The sequence below is a fragment of the Balaenoptera ricei genome, chromosome 6 (genome assembly GCF_028023285.1).
Source record: "Balaenoptera ricei isolate mBalRic1 chromosome 6, mBalRic1.hap2, whole genome shotgun sequence".
Taxonomy (NCBI): domain Eukaryota; kingdom Metazoa; phylum Chordata; class Mammalia; order Artiodactyla; family Balaenopteridae; genus Balaenoptera; species Balaenoptera ricei.
Genome location: NC_082644.1, coordinates 94,954,542 through 94,976,060, shown reverse-complemented (window position 1 = coordinate 94,976,060; position 21,519 = coordinate 94,954,542). Strand labels below are relative to the sequence as shown.

Genomic DNA, 21,519 nt, shown 5'->3' with positions numbered 1-21,519 from the left:
TTCCTTGACAGTTCCCACCACACTCTTTCCCAAGACATGGTAAGCTTTGGCTGAGTGGTCCCTTCAACCCTCCATACTCCTGTAGGCCTGGTTCAAGATCCCCAGCACAGCCGACGTGGTCCTTACTAGCGTGAACCTCTTCATGGGCGTCAATGGCAGTGTGGCACTTTGGCGCTGGAGCTCTTCACCAACAATGTGAGATACTACCCAATTCTGTGACTCCTCTGTCACGGAATCGGGTAGTATCTCACTAACCCTTCATGACTGAGCTTGAATGTGAAACTTTCCTTACCTGCCTTATGGGAGGTGCTCTCTCTTCCCTGTGCTCCCAAAGCCCACACAGTTCATGCCTCCAGTACAACACATCCAGTTATGTAGCAATTTCCTGTTTCCATGTTTCTTTTCCTCAGAGTAGAGACTAGACTGTTTCTTATTAATCTCTGCCTCTCCTGTGCCCTGCCACAGTGCATCCAGCACATAGCAACTTACTCAGGTGTTGGGTATTTGGCCACTGCTGGATTGATGTATTCGAGAAGAATTTTTTAAACTCCAACAAAATCCTGAAACGGAAGTATTGACCCAGACATGAGCAATTTGCTTTTAAAATGCTAAGCAGATATTTTATGATGGATTAGCTTCTGATTAAATATAATCATGTTTCTAAACTTTGCTTATATTTCTCCCATGCTCATAACATTATTCCAGATTTTCTAAAGAGCAAAATTTTATTACGTTATATATCATCCTCTATGGCTACTGCTATTTATTGGTATCTGAATTCAAAGATTCATTTTGACCTCAGGGAATCAAAATTTTTTTTCACTTCCATATTTTAGACTTTGGTAAATTTTTAGCCTGAATCACAAAAGACAGTCTCTCTCTGTCTTATTTTTTTAGAAGCTGAATAACATCAATGATATCCTGAAGTCGGTGTTCTTGATCTTCCCACATTTTTGCCTGGGACGGGGGCTCATTGACATGGTGAAAAACCAGGCAATGGCTGATGCCTTGGAAAGGTTTGGTGAGTGACAGTAGTGGCTGTAGGATGTTTTAATAGAGATGGCAGTTTGCATGGGCCTTGGTACTTTGGCCTTTGTTTTGGAAAGAGGGTGGTGACTGGGCACAGGACTTCTCTCCACTGATAGGACTCATGTCAGTACAGCTGGCTGTGGCATGGGTCTTGTGACACAACCATTTGTCTGAAAGATGAGACAGTAATTTTGGAGGTGAGGAAAATATTGGCTTAAGCTTGGACCCAGTGCCTGATACCACTGGTGGGGTTTGCCAGAGTCATTGGAAAAGTCAAACAACAGCTTTGAGAATTAGATACAGGCCAGAGAATCAGAAGGAAAGATGCAAACTTTGGCTCTATTGGGAAAATCATGGACCTGCAGATGGGGTCATATATTACCTTTTACACAGTCTATAAAAAGGTAATTTACCGCAGCTCTTTCTACATTTAGAGTCTTTAAATTTATTTCTCCTGTGGCCACATTACTATTCTTTATTGACTGGCTCATATAGTTAGATGGGCCATGTTATTTAATGGGCATAGAAAAGGGACTTTTTTTAAACTTGGAGGTACAAGGAGATATATAAGGATTTTAAGGAATATTTACATAAAACCAGATGAGTTGAGTCACCAGGTTACATTATATGCTATTGAAAGGGGCATCTTTTAAATGTGCTTTCTAATCTTTCTTAGTGAAGCTTATAATTTGTTAAAATACTGACCCTAAAAATTACCCTGGATTGTTTGCCTTTTTACAAAGGATTTTTGGCATGTTTCATTAAAATGGAAACATTAGGGACTTCCCTGGTGGTGCAATGGTTAAGAATCCGCCTGCCAATGCAGGGGACACGGGTTCGATCCCTGGTCCAGGAAGATCCCACATGCTGTGGGGCAACTAAGCCCGGGCGCCACAACTACTGAGCCTGCGCTTCAGAGCCCACAAGCCACAACTACTAAGCCCGCGTGCTGCAACTACTGAAGCCCACGCGCCTAGAGCACATGCTCCGCAACGAGAAGCCACTGCAATGAGAAGCCCGTGCACTGCAGCAAAGAGTAGCCCCCGCTCGCTGCAACTAGAGATAGCCTGTGCACAGCAACGAAGACCCAACGCAGCCAAAAAATAATAATAATAATAGTAAATAAGTAAATAAATAAATCTTTAAAAAAAATGGAAATATTAGATTTCTTAAATGAAGTTACAGTTCAAATACATGTTATCTCTGAAATTCTGATTGATACTGTTTCATAGTATGTTTCCCCAAAACCTTACCCTAAATCAGATTTGGAAAGTGGTGACTCCCTTATTTTTTCCTCCTGGCCACGGGCCATAAACATTGGTATTTCTAGGAATGTAGGCCTGAATTTGAGGAAGGGCCATGGTCTCTGGTGCCTCCATTCTGACTGGATCTCTGCATTGTGTCTACCAGGGGAGAATCGCTTTGTCTCGCCACTGTCTTGGGACTTGGTGGGACGAAACCTCTTCGCCATGGCCGTGGAAGGGGTGGTGTTCTTCCTCATCACTGTGTTGATCCAGTACCGATTCTTCATCAGGCCCAGGTGAGCTTTCTCTCAGAACTCACAGAGCACCTGGTTGATGGTCACGGAGGAGGAACACAGGGAACACTCGCCGGTGGTGGTTGGATTGACTGAACTCAAAGCAGAAAATCAAACTGATTTTCCTCATGTGGGCATCTCCCGGCCCACAACACTGCCGACAACTCTGGAGTGTGGGTTTTACAGGACTGCTTTAGAAACTGGGTCTTTGACTTAGAAAATAACTTGAAAAGTTGATTTGGTTTTTTTTTTCTTAATTTTTTCCCCCTAAGACCTGTAATGGCAAAGCTTCCTCCTCTGAATGATGAGGATGAAGATGTGAGGAGGGAGAGACAGAGAATTCTTGATGGTGGAGGACAGAATGACATCTTGGAAGTTAAGGAGCTGACTAAGGTGAGGCAATGAGGACAGGCTATAACAACTTGTCTTCCATTTTTTCAGCTTTATATGTTGGAAACTAGCATTTTGCTGACTCAATAAAAAGAACATGCTTCCTAAAATGTGCATCTATACCAAGTTTCTGTCAATTTAATTTTATTTAAAATACACCCATGGGGACTTCTTAATTAAAGAAATCCTACTGAAAATAATTATACTGTGAATTCTCATTCTTGAGTATATTTGTTTTTCACACTTACATTTATGTATTAGTTATTAAAACATCTAATATTGTGTATCGAGGCAAAGCTGAAGTTGATAGAATAATGATTGATTTTGAGTTTCATGGTCCAAAAAGCTGGTAGATCTCCATTGCTTAAGAAGAGGGTCTATTTCAGCCCTTTCTAGGTGCCAGAATCCCAACAAATTCACTTTTTTGTAATCTGTTCAATATTTGCAATGTTTTGATAAATTATTACCCTGTAAAATTTAGTTTTTAAAATATCTACAATGTCTTTACATATTAAATGAAAATTATATAGATATTAATGACCAATATGTTTTTTAAAAGTCTGACATTAGATTAAAAAATAAAAAGAAATTCACTTGTATTTTGAGCTTCAGGGTCATTCAGAAGCCAGTTGCCACAGAGACAGACCAAGGCTTTAGCACATCACATGTGTGACTTAGTTTTATCGATAAGTCTTATTTCGTGGTGTGTTTAGGTCATAATTCCCTCTTCCACAGTTGCCTGGGACAGCTGTGAGTCACTGCAGCTCATGAATTTTTGCATTTTGTTTGTTGCAGGTATATAGAAGGAAGAGGAAACCTGCCGTCGACAGGATTTGCGTTGGCATTCCTCCTGGTGAGGTAAAGACACTTTGTCTACCTTGTGTTTGCCTCTATTAATTCAGACTGTCTCTACTACAATCAAACAATAATGTCTGTAAGGGGTTAAAAGTGGTTTTTAAAAGGCTTCTCCATTTATATCTGTGTGGAGCAATCAGTCATTGAAAGGATGGGGGCCCCATATAGCAATAATTTTGGATAATCTCAGACAATGTAAGAAAAGTATGCACATTCAAAAAGTGATTTTGTGATCCATTCCTGGTGATAATGAAATTCAAATAGATTTTAAAAGATAGATTTTCTCCTGTCTCGTTTATGTGTGTATTCTTGTATGCCCTTTAGCCAGATTAGATGGTGAAATTTGACTTGTTGGCTTTCATTACTGTTTTTCACACATTAACTTTGGCCTTAACCTGACGACTCAAATAATACTTACAAATACACCCACACTTTAAATGGTTTCATTATAAAACGTATGTTTAAATATCTATATGATTTCTTAAGACCAAGAAAATAGTTGACTCTTCATTAAGAATGATGTTTTAGGATCATGTTACATGAAAATGAAGCTGAGGTGACTATTTTATAAGGGTCATTTATATTCAGATTTTTAGTAGTTTACTTATACAACTTACCCAATCTTTTTCAGTGCTTTGGACTTCTAGGTGTCAATGGGGCTGGGAAATCATCAACTTTCAAGATGTTAACGGGAGATACCACTGTTACCAGAGGAGATGCTTTTCTTAACAAAAATAGGTGAGAAAAGAAGTCTATGTTTTGCCACAAAGACTTTTTTTAAACTTTATTTGAATGAATATGTTGTTATTTTTCTGATTATAACAATACTGTGTAGTTTCTAAAAATGTTGAAATATAGTAAACTGTAAAGAAGAAAATAAAAGTCATCCATAATCCCAGTACCTAGAGATAACTACTATTTACATTTCATTTTAGTCTCACTCTGTTTTTTTTTTAACAGCTTTATTCAGGTATGATTTACATGCCATACAATTTACTTGTTTTAAGAGTATAAGAAGTGACTTTTAGGCAATTTACAGAATTGTGCAACCATTACCACAATACAATTTTAGAACATTCCCATCACCCCAGATCTCTCTACTTTATATACACATATAAATGTATTATAAAATTGTCATCATACTACATCTAGATTTTTAAATTAGTTTTTTTGTTGTTAATGACTGTACTATATTTCCCAGTGGGTTACGTATTCTAAGACGTAGAATTTTTGCTGCATAAAATGCATCTATGTACATGTACCTATAGTTTATTTCACCAATTCCTTATTGTTAGACATTTGTTCCTGTTTTTCGTTAAATATGTCCTTGTATTCATCTTGGTTGTTTCCTCGGGGAAAATTCCTACAAGATAAAATTATCTATATACTTGCCAAGTTGCCCTCGCTAAAGGGTGTGCCAACTGTTGGTGTCACCATGGGCTATTATCCGAGAGTGCACAGATCACTAAGCAGTCTGATCGTAAGGGGTACAGTACACTTTAGAGTCCTGTTAGGCAATGTTACGCTCGAGCACTCGAAATACGTGGGACTTCTCTGGGCTTTTTATACGGAGAGACGGTACATGGCAGTGGCTTTCAAACTCTTTGATCATGACCCATAATACCAAAATCGATACATTTTACCTCTCAACCCAGTAAATACACAAAAACACATAAACAGGCATATAGCTTAAATAAAAGTTTTGTAAAACATTACCTACTCTTCGTGCTTGCAGTGCACTCTGATATTTCTTATTCTACTCTCTACCACACCATTTAAAAAATACTGGTTGTGACCCACTAAATTTATTTCACAATGTACTAATGGGTGGTGACTCACAATTTGGACAAGGAGCTGCTAGCCAATAAAATTGAAAAGAGCAAGGAACTTAAGGTACTCATGGCTCTCCCCTGCATCTTACACATTTTTTCAGTAGCAGTGTAAAGGAGGTTTAAGGGAACAGAATTTCTTTTTTTTTTTTTTTTTTTAAATATTGATTTTCGGGGCTTCCCTGGTGGCGCAGTGGTTGAGAGTCTGCCTGCCAGTGCGGGGCACACGGGTTCGAGCCCTGGTCTGGGAGGATTCCCACATGTTGCGGAGCGACTGGGCCCGTGGGCCACAATTGCTGAGCCTGCGCATCTGGAGCCTGTGCTCCGCAATAAGAGAGGCCGCGATAGTGAGAGGCCCGCGCACCGCGATGAAGAGTGGCCCCCACTTGCCGCAATTAGAGAAAGCCCTCGCGCGGAAACGAAGACCCAACACAGCCATAAATAAATAAATACATACATTAAAAAAATTTTAAAAAATATTGATTTTCAGTTTAATCAATAAATATTTTCATTTGTATTTCTAAAAACAACATCCTCACACCTAAACAATGAGAATCATTTCTTAACATCATCAAATATCCAGTCAGTTTTAAAACATTTAATAGACAATGGGGAATATTTTATATACTTATTTGTTTATAATTAGTTTATTCCATCTTTAATCTCTAAATTGTCTCTATTTTTTTCTCCCTATATTTTTTAATTGTTGAAGAAACCATGACATTTGTCCTAGAGACTTTTTTTATGCTGGATTTTGCTTTATGCTGATTGAATCTCCAGTGTGTCCTTTAACATGTTTCTCTATTCCCCGTACTTCCTGTAAACTAGCACTTAGAGCTAGAAGCTGGCTATAATTCAGGCTTTTTAGTTTCTTTTTTGCAAGGCCATTGCAGAGGTGACCCTGTGTACTTCTATATGAGGCATATGATGCCCAGTTGTCTCTTTTCTTGTGGTGTTAGAAGCCATTAAAAATCATTGTCTGAATCCTTTTTTTTTCAACACTGAAAATTCTATCATTCTTTCTTCCTTGATTAGCTGTAATATTTCTATTAAGGTTAATTTTCTCTTATCAACTATTTGCTTACCCTGAAGTACAGGAGAACAGAATTTCTAGAATAGTTGGCCTAAGGCTACACACCTGCTTTCCCCGTCTTGTTCCTAGTACCAGGCTCCTGGGGCACATAGCAATGGCAGCAATAACTGGCTCAAACCAAGGTTCGTCACAGTGCCTGGTTCTGAGAGCTGGTGTGGGCAGTGTAGCTGTGAGGTCCAGGCACAGGGTCTGTGAGCGCCTCAGTCATAATTCTAGAAAAGGCTGGATCTGGGAGTACTAATTTATATGCAGAGAGGAATGAATACTGCTGATGGGCCAAACTCGTGGTTGTCCAGAGGTGGCTAAAGTGCAGCTATCAGACTGGACGTGACACTGAGCTTTCTCCTACGTCAGGGATCCTTAACCCGAGAACGGCTTCATAGGCCCTAAAAACTGCCCCCACCAATATATGTAAAATTGTGTCTGTAGGTATATTTTTTGTTGTCATCAGATTCTCAGAGGGTCTGTGATCAAAAAAATCCTTCAAAACCAGGAGGATTCCTGGGTTGGGTATTTAGTGGGACCAAGGGGTCTGGATCATGTTATGTGATAGTCAATGTATGGGCAGCAAAAAGCAGAGGAAGTCACAGCGAGTTGCTGGGCCTCCTCTGACGTGAATGGAGCAACGGAGCACAGGGTGCATGTGACTGGGCCACAGAATCAAGTCAGGGATGGACACTTAGTGTTAAAGCCCCAGGATGGTGTGACTGAGGCTGTTGATAAGGATGGTGCCACAGCTGGGATGGACTTGGGAATTCTGAAATGGGACTGAGCCTGCATATTGAGGTACTGGGGGAGCCAGGTGCAAGGACTGGGCAGGGTGTAGGCCAGAACCCTGACTTCCAGGAGGGGCTGGCATCCTGGGGGCAGAAAGGCTGTTCCTTCAAGCTATAGCAGGTGTGCTCGCTGGTATGTTGGTCATGCACAAGCACTCTTTATAGGAATATTAGGCAAGATGGTCTGATCAGAGTATCTAAATGCTTAAAAACCTGACCAGTTTTGTTTTTCTTTGCAGTATCTTATCAAACATCCACGAAGTACATCAGAACATGGGCTATTGCCCTCAGTTCGATGCCATCACAGAGCTGCTGACTGGAAGAGAACACGTGGAGTTCTTGGCGCTCTTGAGAGGCGTCCCGGAGAGAGAAGTCGGCAAGGTACCGTGGGCACCGGAAAGCCAGCCTGTCTCCCTTGGCATCCTAACAGTGTACCTTACGGCTGTGACCTTCACACATGACCATCGGCTTCAGGCTGTTCTTCCTTGTGGATGCAGCAATATGAAGTGCTGGCTCTTTGCAGCTCCTTTCAGGGTGGGAAGCCGTGGTGGCGGTGGGACAGGGATGGGTGACCTGGCTCACACCGGCGGGCAGAGAGGGAGTGCCGCTCCCACCACGCGAGGCCCTTCCCCCCCTGCTGTTGGCTCCTCCACACTTGCCAGGTCGTGATTGTATAGAATCTGGTCCTACTCAGTGAAAGAGTTTTCATACGCAAGTGTAAGAAAGCATGATAAAATTCCCAAACCCAACAAAGGTCAAGACGCTTTTTATCACCCTTAGGTTGGTGAGTGGGCAATTCGGAAACTGGGCCTCGTGAAGTATGGAGAAAAATATGCTGGGGACTATAGCGGAGGCAATAAGCGCAAGCTCTCGACGGCCATGGCTTTGATTGGCGGGCCTCCTGTGGTGTTTCTGGTGAGTGTGACTGTGAATGGAAAACTTTGTTCTGGCCTGAATGGAAGACATCTCTTTTCTAAAGTCCTTGGTGTCCAGGCCATGCATGACTGGCTTGGCAATGGCAAGCCCCCCTCCCCCGATGAGGAACAACAGGGCAGCCTCAGAGAACCAGAGGGAGGCTCCCTCGCCCCTCTCCTTGACACACACTGGGGTGGCTCTGACATGTGCTCAGATGCTCCAAAAGAGGAGATACTCCAGGGACCTTGTTTCTCTAGCATGGAGAACCCCAACAGGTGCGGCTGAGGCTGGGTGTGTGATTTGACCTTTCTCTGGACCATTCTATATGCCATCTATGTGTTCATCCCCTGAAGACTGAGAGTGTGGATACAGCTTTAGGATCCCCAAGGTAGCACCTGGGTCATATTTCCTTACATACAGATAAATGGAAAACAGAAGGTCAGACTGACAGTGGCCCTTGATCCTTTTTCTTCTGTAGAGGAGAAGAGCACTGAAGTTATTACAGGAAGAAGCCTTGGGCTGAGGCTTTAAAGTTATCCAGACTATTTGGATTTGGAATTTGTTTCTCTAAGACTAGCAAGTACAGTATAACAGGCTAAGCCAGAGTGAACTAGAATTAAAAAAAAAGAAAAGAAAAGGAATTTTACCCAAACCTTAAACTGACTTCAGTAGACATTTCAGACAAAAATAATTTTTAGTATATACTTGTCAGTCATGAAAAGATGGTTGAAACTAAATGACTTTTCCCCTTCCCTTTCTGTTTATTTGGAGAAATTCCATTTCATAAAAAATTAAATTTGAGTTTTCTACTTCAGTGACACGTGTAAAAGTGAACTGGTTGCAAACAGTATGAAATATTCATGTATGTAAGGTCTGGTTCTTTGGTCCATCAAGAAATAAATAGAATGGTAAGTTAAAACTTAGGCTATTTCAGAGATGTTTCTGAATTTAAAACCAAACCTATCTTTAATTTTTTTTTTCCCAGCACGTAATAGGGCTTATTTTATTCTAATTACAGGATGAACCGACCACAGGCATGGACCCCAAAGCCCGGCGATTCTTGTGGAATTGTGCCTTAAGTATCATCAAGGAAGGGAGATCAGTAGTGCTTACATCTCATAGGTCTGTAGTGAAGACTTAGCTTGGCTTCTTTGTTGTGTAACTTTTAAGTTTTCCAAGTAGTATATATGATCATTGTATAAAAAATAGAAAACACAGAAAGGCAAATAGAAAAAAAAAATTATGATCACCTGACATTGCATCGCTAGGTGACAGCTATTACTGTCATCGGGCAATATATCTTTGCAGAGTTTCCCTATGCAAATCTATACACAGTGTATATGTTTTTTACAAACAAAAATGCAAGCTTTAGCATATATACTAAGTTCTTTTTCCCTTAACAATACTGAGAACATTATTCCAAGTCAGTTAATTTAGATGTGTCATCTTTCTTATAGCTATTAGTGAATAGTATTCCATTAGGATATACCTTAATTTATTTAACCATTCCTCTTTTGTGTAGACATTTGGATCATTTCCAACTTTTTTCACGATTATAAACAGCACGGCAGTGAACAGCGTTTTCCCTACATCTTCATGTATTTGTAGCAGGATGCAATTATGCCCTAGGAAGCTGGGGATCTGTTTCTTTGAAATGCCAGATGTCATGGTGATGTTCTGATGGTTATAGAAGCATCTCTCTAAAACTAAGCCTCATTCTGTTTTCCCACAGTATGGAAGAATGTGAAGCTCTTTGCACTAGGATGGCAATTATGGTCAATGGGCGGTTCAGGTGTCTTGGCAGTGTCCAGCATCTGAAAAATAGGTAACAAAGATGGTTTCTTTGGGATCCCACATACTGAGAAATCGTGTATTTATTGTTTTGTGAGTGTATACATGGTGGCTCTAAAATAAAGGGAAATAAACTGAACAAGATGGTATAGTGGAAAGAATGAGGACTTTGAAGTCAAACAGAGCTGCGTTCAAATTCTGTCTTTACCTTTTATTGGGTTGTGTGCACTTCGGCAAGTTATTTAACCTCTCTGAGAGGCAGTGTTCTAGGAATATCTACTTTCTAGCTTTGTTATAGAGATGTAATGGGAAGATTTATATGTGCCAGTAAGGTTAGAGCATAGGCTCCAGAGTCAAGCACAAGTTGGGTCCACACCCTGGCCCCACCATTTCTGAGCTACGTACCATGAGCAAGTGACTGACTCTCTCGGTTTCAATTTCTCTGTAACATCTGACAGACCTCACAGGTCTAGGTGAGGATTCAGTGAAGTCATGTCTAAAGCCCTCGGCAAGGCAGCTCACATAGAATAGGTATTCAGTACGTGACCACTGGTTCCTGCTCTCTGAAACTTATTTCTGGGTCTGGCAGGGACCTCTCTCTTTCATGGCCCAAGTGGGGTTCTCAGAGTTAAATATTCTTTTGAGAAGTTTCCCGAGGGTCTTCCATTTGGACTTTCTTTTTCCTGCTTTCAGGTTTGGAGATGGTTATACAATAGTCGTACGAATAGCAGGGTCCAACCCTGACCTGAAGCCTGTCCAGGAGTTCTTTGAACTCGCCTTCCCAGGAAGCGTGCTGAAGGAGAAGCACCGGAACATGTTGCAGTACCAGCTTCCCTCTTCACTGTCTTCCCTGGCCAGGATTTTCAGCATCCTTTCCCAGAGCAAAAAGCGACTCCACATAGAAGACTACTCTGTCTCTCAGACAACACTTGACCAAGTAAGCTTAGAGTGTCAAAAACAGATTTGCTTTTCAGGGCGAGGCTTCCTGCCGCTTCTCCACCCCCTGCCCATTGTGGGCCCTAGCACAGTATAGATGAGCTGAGCATGAACTCCTGATCTTCTGCTACTAGTTATGCTTTTTACCTAACCTCCCTGAATCTGAAAAGGGAGATGATACTACCAACTTCATAGGGTTAATGTGAGAATAAATTGTCATAATAATCATAAAAACTGCAGTTTTTTATTGAGTATCTGCCACGGGCAGGTATTATGCCAGGTGCCTTATCCCATTTATATTAGATAACATCAGGTACCAAATAGATCCTGGCACTTAGTAGGTGTTCAGTAAATGTTAGTTTTCAACTCTCTTCCCTTTAATCAGGCCTGTATGAGTCAAAGTAAATAGATGATTGAGCAGTTGGTGATTTGGGGGGCAATAATAGAAGGTCAGTTTTTTAGGTTAATGCTTTGTCAAGTATTCCCCTCTCCCTCCCACACACACAATTTTCTAGTTAATCTATTCTATTTATTCAATCTCGTATTCTCTAATTTTCATGTGGGGAAAGATGCAACTAGAATAAAGAGAGCAAATTAGAGGTATTTATAAAGGTCCACCTTTATTTTGACAGGTATTTGTGAACTTTGCCAAGGACCAAAGTGATGATGACCACTTAAAGGACCTGTCATTACACAAAAACCAGACAGTGGTGGATGTTGCAGTTCTCACATCTTTTCTGCAGGATGAGAAAGTGAAAGAAAGTTATGTATGAAGAATCCTGTTCATACAGGGTGGCTAGAAGAAAGGAGGAACTAGACCTTCCTTTGCACTATGTGAAGTGTTCCAGAGGAAAGAGCTGGAAGATTTTGTGGGAAGAGGTAAACTGGATACTGTACTGATACTATTCAATGCAATGCAATTCAATGCAATGAAAACAAAATTCCATTACAAGGGCAGTGCCTTTGTAGCCTATGTCTTGTATGGCTCTCGAGTGAGAAAGACTTGAATTTAGTTTATTACCTTATACTCATGTGAAACTCTAGTATGGAACCCAGCGGACATATGGGTTTGACATACTTTTTTGTTCCTTTGTATTCTAACTGGGGTTGCAACAATAATTCATCAAGTAATCATGGCCAGTGATTGTTTATCAAAATCAAAAGGCATCCTCATTCATTAAGCCGTGCCAAGCCAGGAGACTGGTTTCCCGGTGACACAGCCAGTGCCGGCAATGAGTGCACCGGAATTACTAATGCCAAGTTGCTCAGAAAGCCCGAAGCACCATGGTGTGTCGTGCACACTGTTGTGAAAGCTGCTCTACTCAGAGTCTGTTGACATCATCAAATATCAGGTGACAAAATGGTTCCATGTGTGGGGAAAGTCCTGCTTTGATTCCCTCTTTGATGAACTGCTCTGATGGTGGTGACATGCAAATTGCAACATGTAAATTGCATGGTAACATGCAAGAGTGAGACTTGGTTTCATTGTTGTCCTTGCTTGGAACCATGAGTCTCCAAGGTTATCTTTGTGGGACTCTTTAAGTATACTTAGATCCTGGTTAAGAAGCAAAGAATCAGCAACTGCATTGTTGGGGCCGCAGGCTGCGGAAGCCAGGGCATGGGATGAAGGAGATGATGCGTTCAAACCAAGGGAGGCCTGTGTCCATTTGTCCTGATTGTCTGCTAACACGGTACAGTGCATCTCAAGATCTTGTTGTTTGATACAAGCATAGTATTATTTCTGGCTTTTTGGATTAATCTAGAATATGAAAAGATGGAGTTGTATTTTGAGAAAAATCTTTGTACTTTTAATGTTATTTGGAATTGTAAGTTCTGTCAGTGACTTTTGAAACCTTAGAATGGCCTCTTTGTAGAACCCTGTGGCACAGAGGAGTATGGCCACACTGCCGCGCTAGCTTTATTTTTTCATGTAAGTTTGCGAATGGATCATCTAATGCCTAGTGACTAGAAAACACTGTGATGGCCAAGATCTCATGACAACATTGTATTTAAGTTTCTTTAAGATCGTTTAGAATACTTTTAGTATCAGTGCATTAATCAAGTATTTTTTGAGTGTATGTTATAACTGAGTATGGATGGATGCGGTGAGGAGATATTAAGTCTCAGTAGATTTCCTGTGCCATGTTTGTCAGCTAACTGGTTTACAAATACAGGTTTTGTTGTGGTTGTGGGAACCCACTGAAAGAATATTGGGCAGCCCACTTTTTGAAAATAGCAACAATGCAAAAGCCAAGAAAGTTTAAATGTCATAAGGGTCACAAGACTATATAATGAATACTTTCACAGAGAAGACAGCTAGCTTCAAAGCTTGTTGAATAACATAAAACTGTGCTTATGGCATTTAGTACCTTCGAATAATTAACTTTGAAAATCTCAGATACCCCATTCTGACAATCTCAAATTTTTCATCTCTTCAATCACTAACCTATCATGAAAAAAAACAACAACAACAAAAAACAGCAAATGCCCCCACGTAAAGATTATCTCAGACTTTTCTAACCCAGTTTAATTTTTTTAGTCAGTAAATACTTGTTAAAAATAATATTGCACTAATGCTTACTGTCATCTGTCTTGAGGCAACAAAATTATGAGAGAAATACTGTTTGGTAAAGTCATCTTTCAGTATCATTACTAATGTCTTCTCCTTTAAAAAAAAATTTAGATATTAACTCTAAAGGTGCAAGATTTCAGATCTATCCAAATCTGTATTTTTTCTTTTAAAATTTACTGTATGTTATCATGCAACTTGTTGCTTGGAAAAAGAAAATGACCTTTAGGGGACTTCCCTGGTGGTCCAGTGGTTAAGACTTCACCTTCCAATGCAGGGGGTGCAGGTTCGATCCCTGGTCGGGGAGCCAAGATCCCACATGCCTCACTGCCAAAAAACCAAAACATAAAACAGAAGCAATATTGTAACAAATTCAATAAAGACTTTAAAAATGGCCCACATCAAAAAATCTTTAAAAAAAAAAAAAGAAATGAATGCCGATATTTTCTAAAATGATAAACAAGTAATGAAGGCATTTTTCCAATAACTATTGGTATGAGCTCATATTTTATGCTATCTTTAATGATATAAAACTCATAGAATAATTGTTTCTCCTTGTTCAATATTTTTCAAAATCAAGCTTCTGTTTTCCCATTTCACTAGAATCATGTTCTAATTCTGTATTATATTAAAACCATGAGTAGCTCCTTTTTTTGATTACTTCAAGGCCATATTTTAAAAAATCAAAAGACACTGTGAACTACTTTGAAAAAAAATGCAACATTTCAATATAGATTTAAAGGTTCTCTTAAGCTAGAAAAAGTCTACAGCTACCCATCTACTTCATTAATATTGTTACCTTTTAGACTATCCAAACAGCAATCTTTTAAATCTTTCTGTGTAAGCCTAATTACAGTAGAAATTTTTACAACTCTCTGCTCAGTCAGGTAAAATTTCTATATAATCCCTGTGGAAATGTAACCATGTGAGTTTCAGAAATTTTCGAAAGTGTTTAAAGATTTCGGCTTTTGCTTCTTTTGGACACCTTAAACCTTATTAACTGTGAATATGAAAAATACAAAAGAAAACAATAACAAAGCCCTCTATATGTAAACGCCCAGCATAGGTCATTGTTAAAAAACAAATAACCAAACCTCAAACTACTGTATTTCAACATCTGTACTGAAGCCATATGCATTGTGACTATTAAATGTTGCACAGCATTCACTGTATACTAATCATTGACTAAAGGGATATGTCTGTTTTCTTCTCGTGGTTGTATGTATCAGGTAAAAATTTTTTCCAAAGAGCCATGTGTCATACTGAACCACTTTGACGCTGAGATATTAATTTCTACCCTTGTTACTATTTACTAGTAATAATATAGTGCTATAGTCATATCATTCTAATTCTCTTCAGAATTGTTGCATCCCTTTTTATAGAATGTTTAACCTTCCATAAGGTTTAAGTATTCTGTTCTCCCGTCTTATACCCTATGATGAAGCTATGTTTTTGTCCTTTTTCTTTATCATTGGCCCTTCATTCCAAGCACTTTATGCTGTCTGTAATGGGATCTATTTTTGCACTGGAATATCTGAGAATTGCAAAACTAGACAAAAGTTTCACAGTAGATTTCTAAGTTAAATCCTTTTCATTAAAAGAAAAAAAAGAAAAAAATTTTGTATTGTCAATAACTTTATATGAAGTATTAAAAAGGCATATTTCTATGTTGTAATAAGTCACGAAATAAACCTGTGACAGTTCTGTTGTGGCCTGTACTAATTTATTTTCGTGCATTCATAGCACCACCTACTGTTGGAGCTTATAAAGTCATTACAGAAGTAAGAAATGTCTGCTTATAGAAGGGAAGACGCTCGGACCAAAAGTAGAAATTTAGAAAAAAACTAAATGTCCTGTTAATCACAAAAGAAAATCGAGGGGACTACTTGAAAATATAGGGTGTTTCGCACTTTCATGGTTCAGTTTTGGTAGTAACTGATACTAAGTTTAAGAGGTTTTAGATAAACTTATTTTGCTTAATGATCATGAAGCTGTAGAGATCTCTGCAGATACTCTGTAGCTAAGCCATTTAATAAAAACCTCATTACTTCATTTGGCACTGAGGAAGCTCCAAGGCAGCCTTCAGTGCTCTTTCGTTTATTCAACCAAAATACAAGGACACAGTGTGGCAGGTGTACCCGCAAGGTGCTGGCAAGGGTGAGCATGCAGGAAAAACAGGCAAACGTGGGAGGAGAAACGATACTAACGTTGGAGGGGCCTTCCCTTTCTTCTGTAAAAAGTGCTGTGCAGGCTGCACCCAGGATTATGTAGTGCTATGATATGTGGGTGCATTTGTCATAGCTCATGTGCATTGTTTCTGAGACTGACTGCTAATCTCCGTCCTTGAAGAACCCCTGTCAAACAACAGGCCCTCCTAGGCAGCGCAGTGGAGTCGTGGCTCTACCTGTGACCTCCTGATGGCCGTGACGTGTAGAGAGCAGTCCTTTGCTAAGGTGTGGATCTGAACTCGGCAGGCGGAACGATCGTGGCTTTGCGACTGAGCCTGGTTGAGTGCCCAGCATCAGCGTCGCGATTATGTCTCTCGCCCTTGAAGTTCACATTATAGCCACTTTAAGGAAATGACAGAAAACTGTGTTTGTGAAAAAGGACAATCGAGGGAGAGAAAAAAATACTGAAAAATAAAAGGCACTTAAGATAATATGTCACTCATGAGTCTTGACCAAAACATTCTTCTATCTAGGAAAAAAGCCTGTATAAACATTTACAGGTTCAAAAAAACTCTGGAAACTTTGGAATGCTAATGCGTACATTGAATAAGAAAAAGCTTGAGAAGATGAGCTGTCTTTTCCAAGGGTTTAACTGTGTTGTCAGGTATTTCATTTAATCCTCAGAACCTGCCGTATGAGGTAAGTAGTACCATTTGACATATGAGTAAACTGACTCAGAGAATAAGGAACTTGTTCAAAGTGACACAGCTAGTAACTGGCAGAGGGTTCTTCTGGTGAAGTTAAAAGTTAAATCAGTTTGGTTCTTTTGGTGAAGTTAAAAGTTAAATATCAATTAAAATTGTCCTTATAAAATCAGTTTGGCATCATTATGCAATAATGTAACAAATACTTCTTGAACTCTCTCATGCACCAGATACTCTTCTAGGTTCTGGGGATACAGTGTTGAAGAAGGCCGAATTCCTGCTCTAATGAACTTGAATTTCAATGGAGAAGTTATATTCATATTCACAACAGATGTGTGGGTAAAGAAATATAATAAATTCAGACAGCACTAAGTGCTAAGAAGAAAATACAACACGGTAACAATAACCACGGAGAGGTGTCAGGCCTCTGCGACGTGACATTTAAGCTCAGATGTGAATAAAATGAACAGGAGCCAACATTTGAAGGTGGGTAGGAAGAATGTTCCTGGAAGAAAGAACACTCGGTGCAAAAGCCCCAAGTGGGAAAAATCTTGGCAAGTTGGGGAGCAAGGAGAGAATTCCAGTGTCTCTGGAGTTGTAGGGAATGGAATCAGAGATGGCAGGAACCAGAACTTGTGGAGCCTCGTAGTCCTGTGTAAGGTGCCTGGATTTTATTGTTAGTGCAATGAGGAGCTGCTGGAGAGTTTTAAACAAGGAAGTGGCTTGATCTATGTTTCAGAAAGAACTTTGCTGGTTATATGGGAAGAAAGGACAGTAGGGGGGCTAAGTAGGAGAGGATGGTAGATTGGGCCAGGATGGTAGCAACAGACGTAGGAAGGAATTGTAACACTGAGGATCTGTTTTAGAGATACAGCCAACAGGACCTGCTGATGGGCTGCAAAGGGGATGAGGGAAAGAGATATCAAGGTGATTTCTAATTTGTGACCCAAACTAGGTAGATGGTTGTGTTCAAAAGGCAGTTAGTATTTCAGTCTGCAGCTCAGAGGCAAGGATGGGAAAAAAGATAAAAGTGCGTGAATCATCGGCACATACATGGTACTTAAGCCTTTGGACTGAATGAGCTTACCTAGAGAGAGGGAAGAGAGAGAATATTCTTGAGGCCCGAGACGCTACCCACATTTAGAAGACACACCAGCAAAGAAAAAAAAGGGACTGGCCAGTGGGGAGGAGGGAAATCTAAGAGTAAGATGCCATGTATTAAAGCTCAGAATCAAGTGTATTTGGGAAGGTAAGAAGTGGTCGATTGTGTCCAACATGGCTGAGAAGATGAGCAAGGTAAAGGCAGCGAAAGACCATTGATTTTGGTAACAAAGAGATCCTTGGTGACCTTCAGAAGAATCATTTCAGCAGACTGACAAAGATGCAGGCCTACCTGGATTGGTTTCAGGGAAGAATAAGAGGTAAGGAAGGGAAGATGGTGAGTATACACAACTCTGCAGAGAGTTTTGCTTTGAAGGGAAACAGAAAACACAACAACAGCTGGATTACAAAACTTCTATTTGGATTCTTTTCTTGCCTGTTAATAGTATAGGCTGCACCTGAGCACCATCTCACCTTTCCCTTCTGACTTTTTGTTTGTTTGTTTTTTAATCCTTTAGACATTTCTTCTATCAGGAGCCTAACACACTGTACCTTGTTTTCCAAATTCCCGTTAGACAACTAATTCACAATTTACTATGTGTTTTAGAAATGTAAAATAATATAACTATAAATATAGACTACAATATGTTCTAGAAACGTAAAATAATACAGCTATAAATTTACAATATGTCTTAGAAATGTAAAATATAGACTATCAAAAGAGCTTGGAAATGCCAAACCTAGTTTTAGAAAGCAGAGGTATACAACTAAAATGGAAATTAAAGGTGTTTCAAGGAAAACCCTAGCGTATCTGTGGTGGTACTGAAGAAACCTTCCTTCTGGGATTACTATCATGCTATTTTCTTGATACAACATAACATTTACAATAAAGTTGGTAAATTATTACTGTGTCACCATCCTATAGTAACACAGTAAAAGCTCCAGATACAATAATATAAATAAAAAAAGCAAATTAAGAAAAAACAAAATGGATATGTAGGCTTTTATTAGGGCAAGCATTTCCATAAACATAAAGATCTCCTTAAAACAAATAGATGTCCCAAGGATCTTCATTAAATAGTGATCCAAAATGAACAAAAGTTAATAAAACTGTAAACACATTTCAGCATATAAGTCTTCTGAAGTTTTTTAAAAATTATTTTCCAAGTGAAAGTTACAAGTAATTAATGTGAAAACCATAATTAAAACAGGTGACACAGGTTATACTGTACTTTCCCAAGGTAAAGAAATATATTTGATATAATATTCTTCTGAATTCCATTTGCTATCACAAAATAAACTTTACTGGGCAAAAATGTTTTAAAAATCTCAGATAACACAGACATGATTAAAAGATAGACACTGTATATAAATAATTTAAAGATATTGTCAGTCACAGAAATGTAAGATCATTATATGAATATAAGAAAATGCTATAGAGCAAAATATTGTTAAAATAGAGAAGAAGAGATGTTCTGAAACAAATGAAAAATCAAGATCAAGAAGTAGTGGCGACTACATATTTCTAAAGTATAATAGATACTGAAATGCCAAGGGGAAAATGAACAGAACTATCCTGAGGTGGTAGTGACAATGGACAGAGCTGGCTTTTAAAATGCAGAGACATAGTGAATTAACTTACTATTTTCTTCAAATAAAAGTGAGACTCTCTTGGAAGAATTTAAGCACCATTAGCAGACACATCTTATGGCAGTTCATGAAATGCTTCATATTTCAGTGGAAAACTATTTCAATGGTGAAAATGATATAGGAATCAGAAGCATATTCTTCTGAGACTCTAGGTAATTTACACTTTCTCGAACTGAAAAAAAATTCAAGAAGGTATATAAAGTTATTGACTAAATCAAATTTGTTCTAAGAATAACTTGTGCCTAGTGAAATAGCCTACCAGCTGCTACAACTCTGGGATCCTCATGAGACTGATGTCTCCCAGCTGCTCGGCCATCTGCACTCTCGTTCCACCAAAGAACATGAACTGCAGAAATAAATAAACCAGAAATAGATTCTAAAGACTGTGGCATTACTACAAATAAGAAAGACAGAAATATTAATCAGAAACTGAAAGTCCTATTCTTTAAATCAAAATAATGAGTACAACAAGGTAACACTAAGTATGTTAGTGATAAGAGTTCAGAGGGGTCAGAGATTTGGGAGAGAAAGTTATAATTAGTCAAACTGGTTTTATAGATGAAGAAACAGAAGGCTTTTACTTTTACTTTTAAAAAGCAAGACTATAAAAAAATTGTGTTTACTACTGAAAATTTGGCTGATACAAAGAATATGAAAAGTGCCATAATCTTAACCACCTAGAGAAAACCTTTTAATATTAATATTTAGTTTATTTCCTTCAAAAAATATGAGTGAAATAAAACTAGGGTCTTACTGTATATTATGCTTAGAAATAGATTTTTAAAAATCAACAATGAGTATTTTCTTTGGCAGTGATATTAATTTTTAATGGCTCTGTGAATTCCTCCTTATAGATACAGCAAATTTTTATCCCAACACCTTATTGTTGTTATATTCAAAATATATATTGTTGTTATATTCAAAATAGTGTGGTATTCTACAAAACACTGAAATAAGTGTTCTTGTACTTATTTAAATTTTTAAAAAATAATTATAAGTAATATGTGTTAGTTGTATAGATTTTGGAAAATGCAGATAAACAAAAAGAGAAAGCAATAATCATTTCTAATCCTACCAACCTGAAATAACTACTTTTCAATTTTGGTGTATCTTTTCCATATTTATGTATATATGTATGTATTTTTATATGTTTAAATATTTATATACACACAGAATATATGTTTATGCTTATATAAGATACATGATGTATATGATTTATGAGTGTGTCTATTTGTGTATTACAAGTATATTATATACATAGGGTCATATCACATTGTTTCTAAAGTTTCCTTATCATAAACAATGCTGACAAAAACTTCCTTAGAGCAGCACCTATCATGTATATTTATAAAAATAACAATGTCAAAGACAAATCACTACTTACATTTATTGGGTGCTTCCTATGGGCTAGGCCTGGCTCTAAGCGTTTTGCATGTATTAACTCATTTAGTCTTCACAATAATCCTAGGTGGTAGGTTATTATTATCATTATTTTATCAATGAGCAATGTAAGGCACAGAAAGTTTAAGTAACTCACTCCAAGTCACAAAGTTAGTAAGCGGTGGAGCTGGGATTCAAACCCAGGCAGTCTGGATCTCATTATTTCCTCAATATAATCTCTTAAAATGAAAATTGAGAGAACCAAAGGGAATATCTTATATATACTTACATATGTACAGTGTACATATTATAAATTGTCATCCAGAAATGATGCACTGATTTATACTCCACATATTACTCTTCCCTTTTCTCCACTGACAATGAATTTAAGATTAAAAAATGTGCATACTCATTTTCAGTTTTTTCCTTATAAAAGTTAGATATGTCAATTATAAAAACTAAAATACTACTTAATAAATATTAATTTCATCATTCAAATGACCACTATACGTTTTACATCCTTTTCAATTTCTTTCCTGTGTAACTGAACACATCTATACAACTATGCATATTTCCTAGAATATAGGGAAAAATAATTTTAAAATTAAGGCTTTTAATTTATATCGCCAAATTTTGTGGAGGGGAAAGGTTAAGCCAGTGTACCCTACACAGTAGGGGTACTTATTTTTTCCCAGCCTATTTAGTACTATATTTATAAAAGTATGTATTTATTAGGTAAAAATGGCTCTCATTATTGTCTTAATCTGCATCTTCTTTAATATATATTCAGTAGTCA

General features: G+C 38.4%; 1 protein-coding gene across 6 annotated transcripts in view; it reads left to right on the top strand.

Moving 5' to 3' along the window:
• Positions 1 to 15,397, top strand: part of ABCA1 (ATP binding cassette subfamily A member 1) — a 138,089-nt gene extending 122,692 nt beyond the window's left edge. For all 6 annotated transcript variants that reach the window (XM_059925215.1, XM_059925216.1, XM_059925214.1 and 3 more), the window contains 11 exons: positions 898 to 1,021; positions 2,440 to 2,569; positions 2,839 to 2,959; positions 3,752 to 3,814; positions 4,443 to 4,549; positions 7,749 to 7,890; positions 8,290 to 8,424; positions 9,443 to 9,546; positions 10,157 to 10,249; positions 10,909 to 11,152; positions 11,784 to 15,397. In XM_059925215.1, coding sequence (XP_059781198.1) covers positions 898 to 1,021; positions 2,440 to 2,569; positions 2,839 to 2,959; positions 3,752 to 3,814; positions 4,443 to 4,549; positions 7,749 to 7,890; positions 8,290 to 8,424; positions 9,443 to 9,546; positions 10,157 to 10,249; positions 10,909 to 11,152; positions 11,784 to 11,924 — 1,404 coding nt within the window. In that variant the 3' untranslated portion in view covers positions 11,925 to 15,397. The remainder of the gene's footprint in view (positions 1 to 897; positions 1,022 to 2,439; positions 2,570 to 2,838; positions 2,960 to 3,751; positions 3,815 to 4,442; positions 4,550 to 7,748; positions 7,891 to 8,289; positions 8,425 to 9,442; positions 9,547 to 10,156; positions 10,250 to 10,908; positions 11,153 to 11,783) is intronic.
• The last annotated feature ends 6,122 nt before the right edge of the window (positions 15,398 to 21,519 follow it).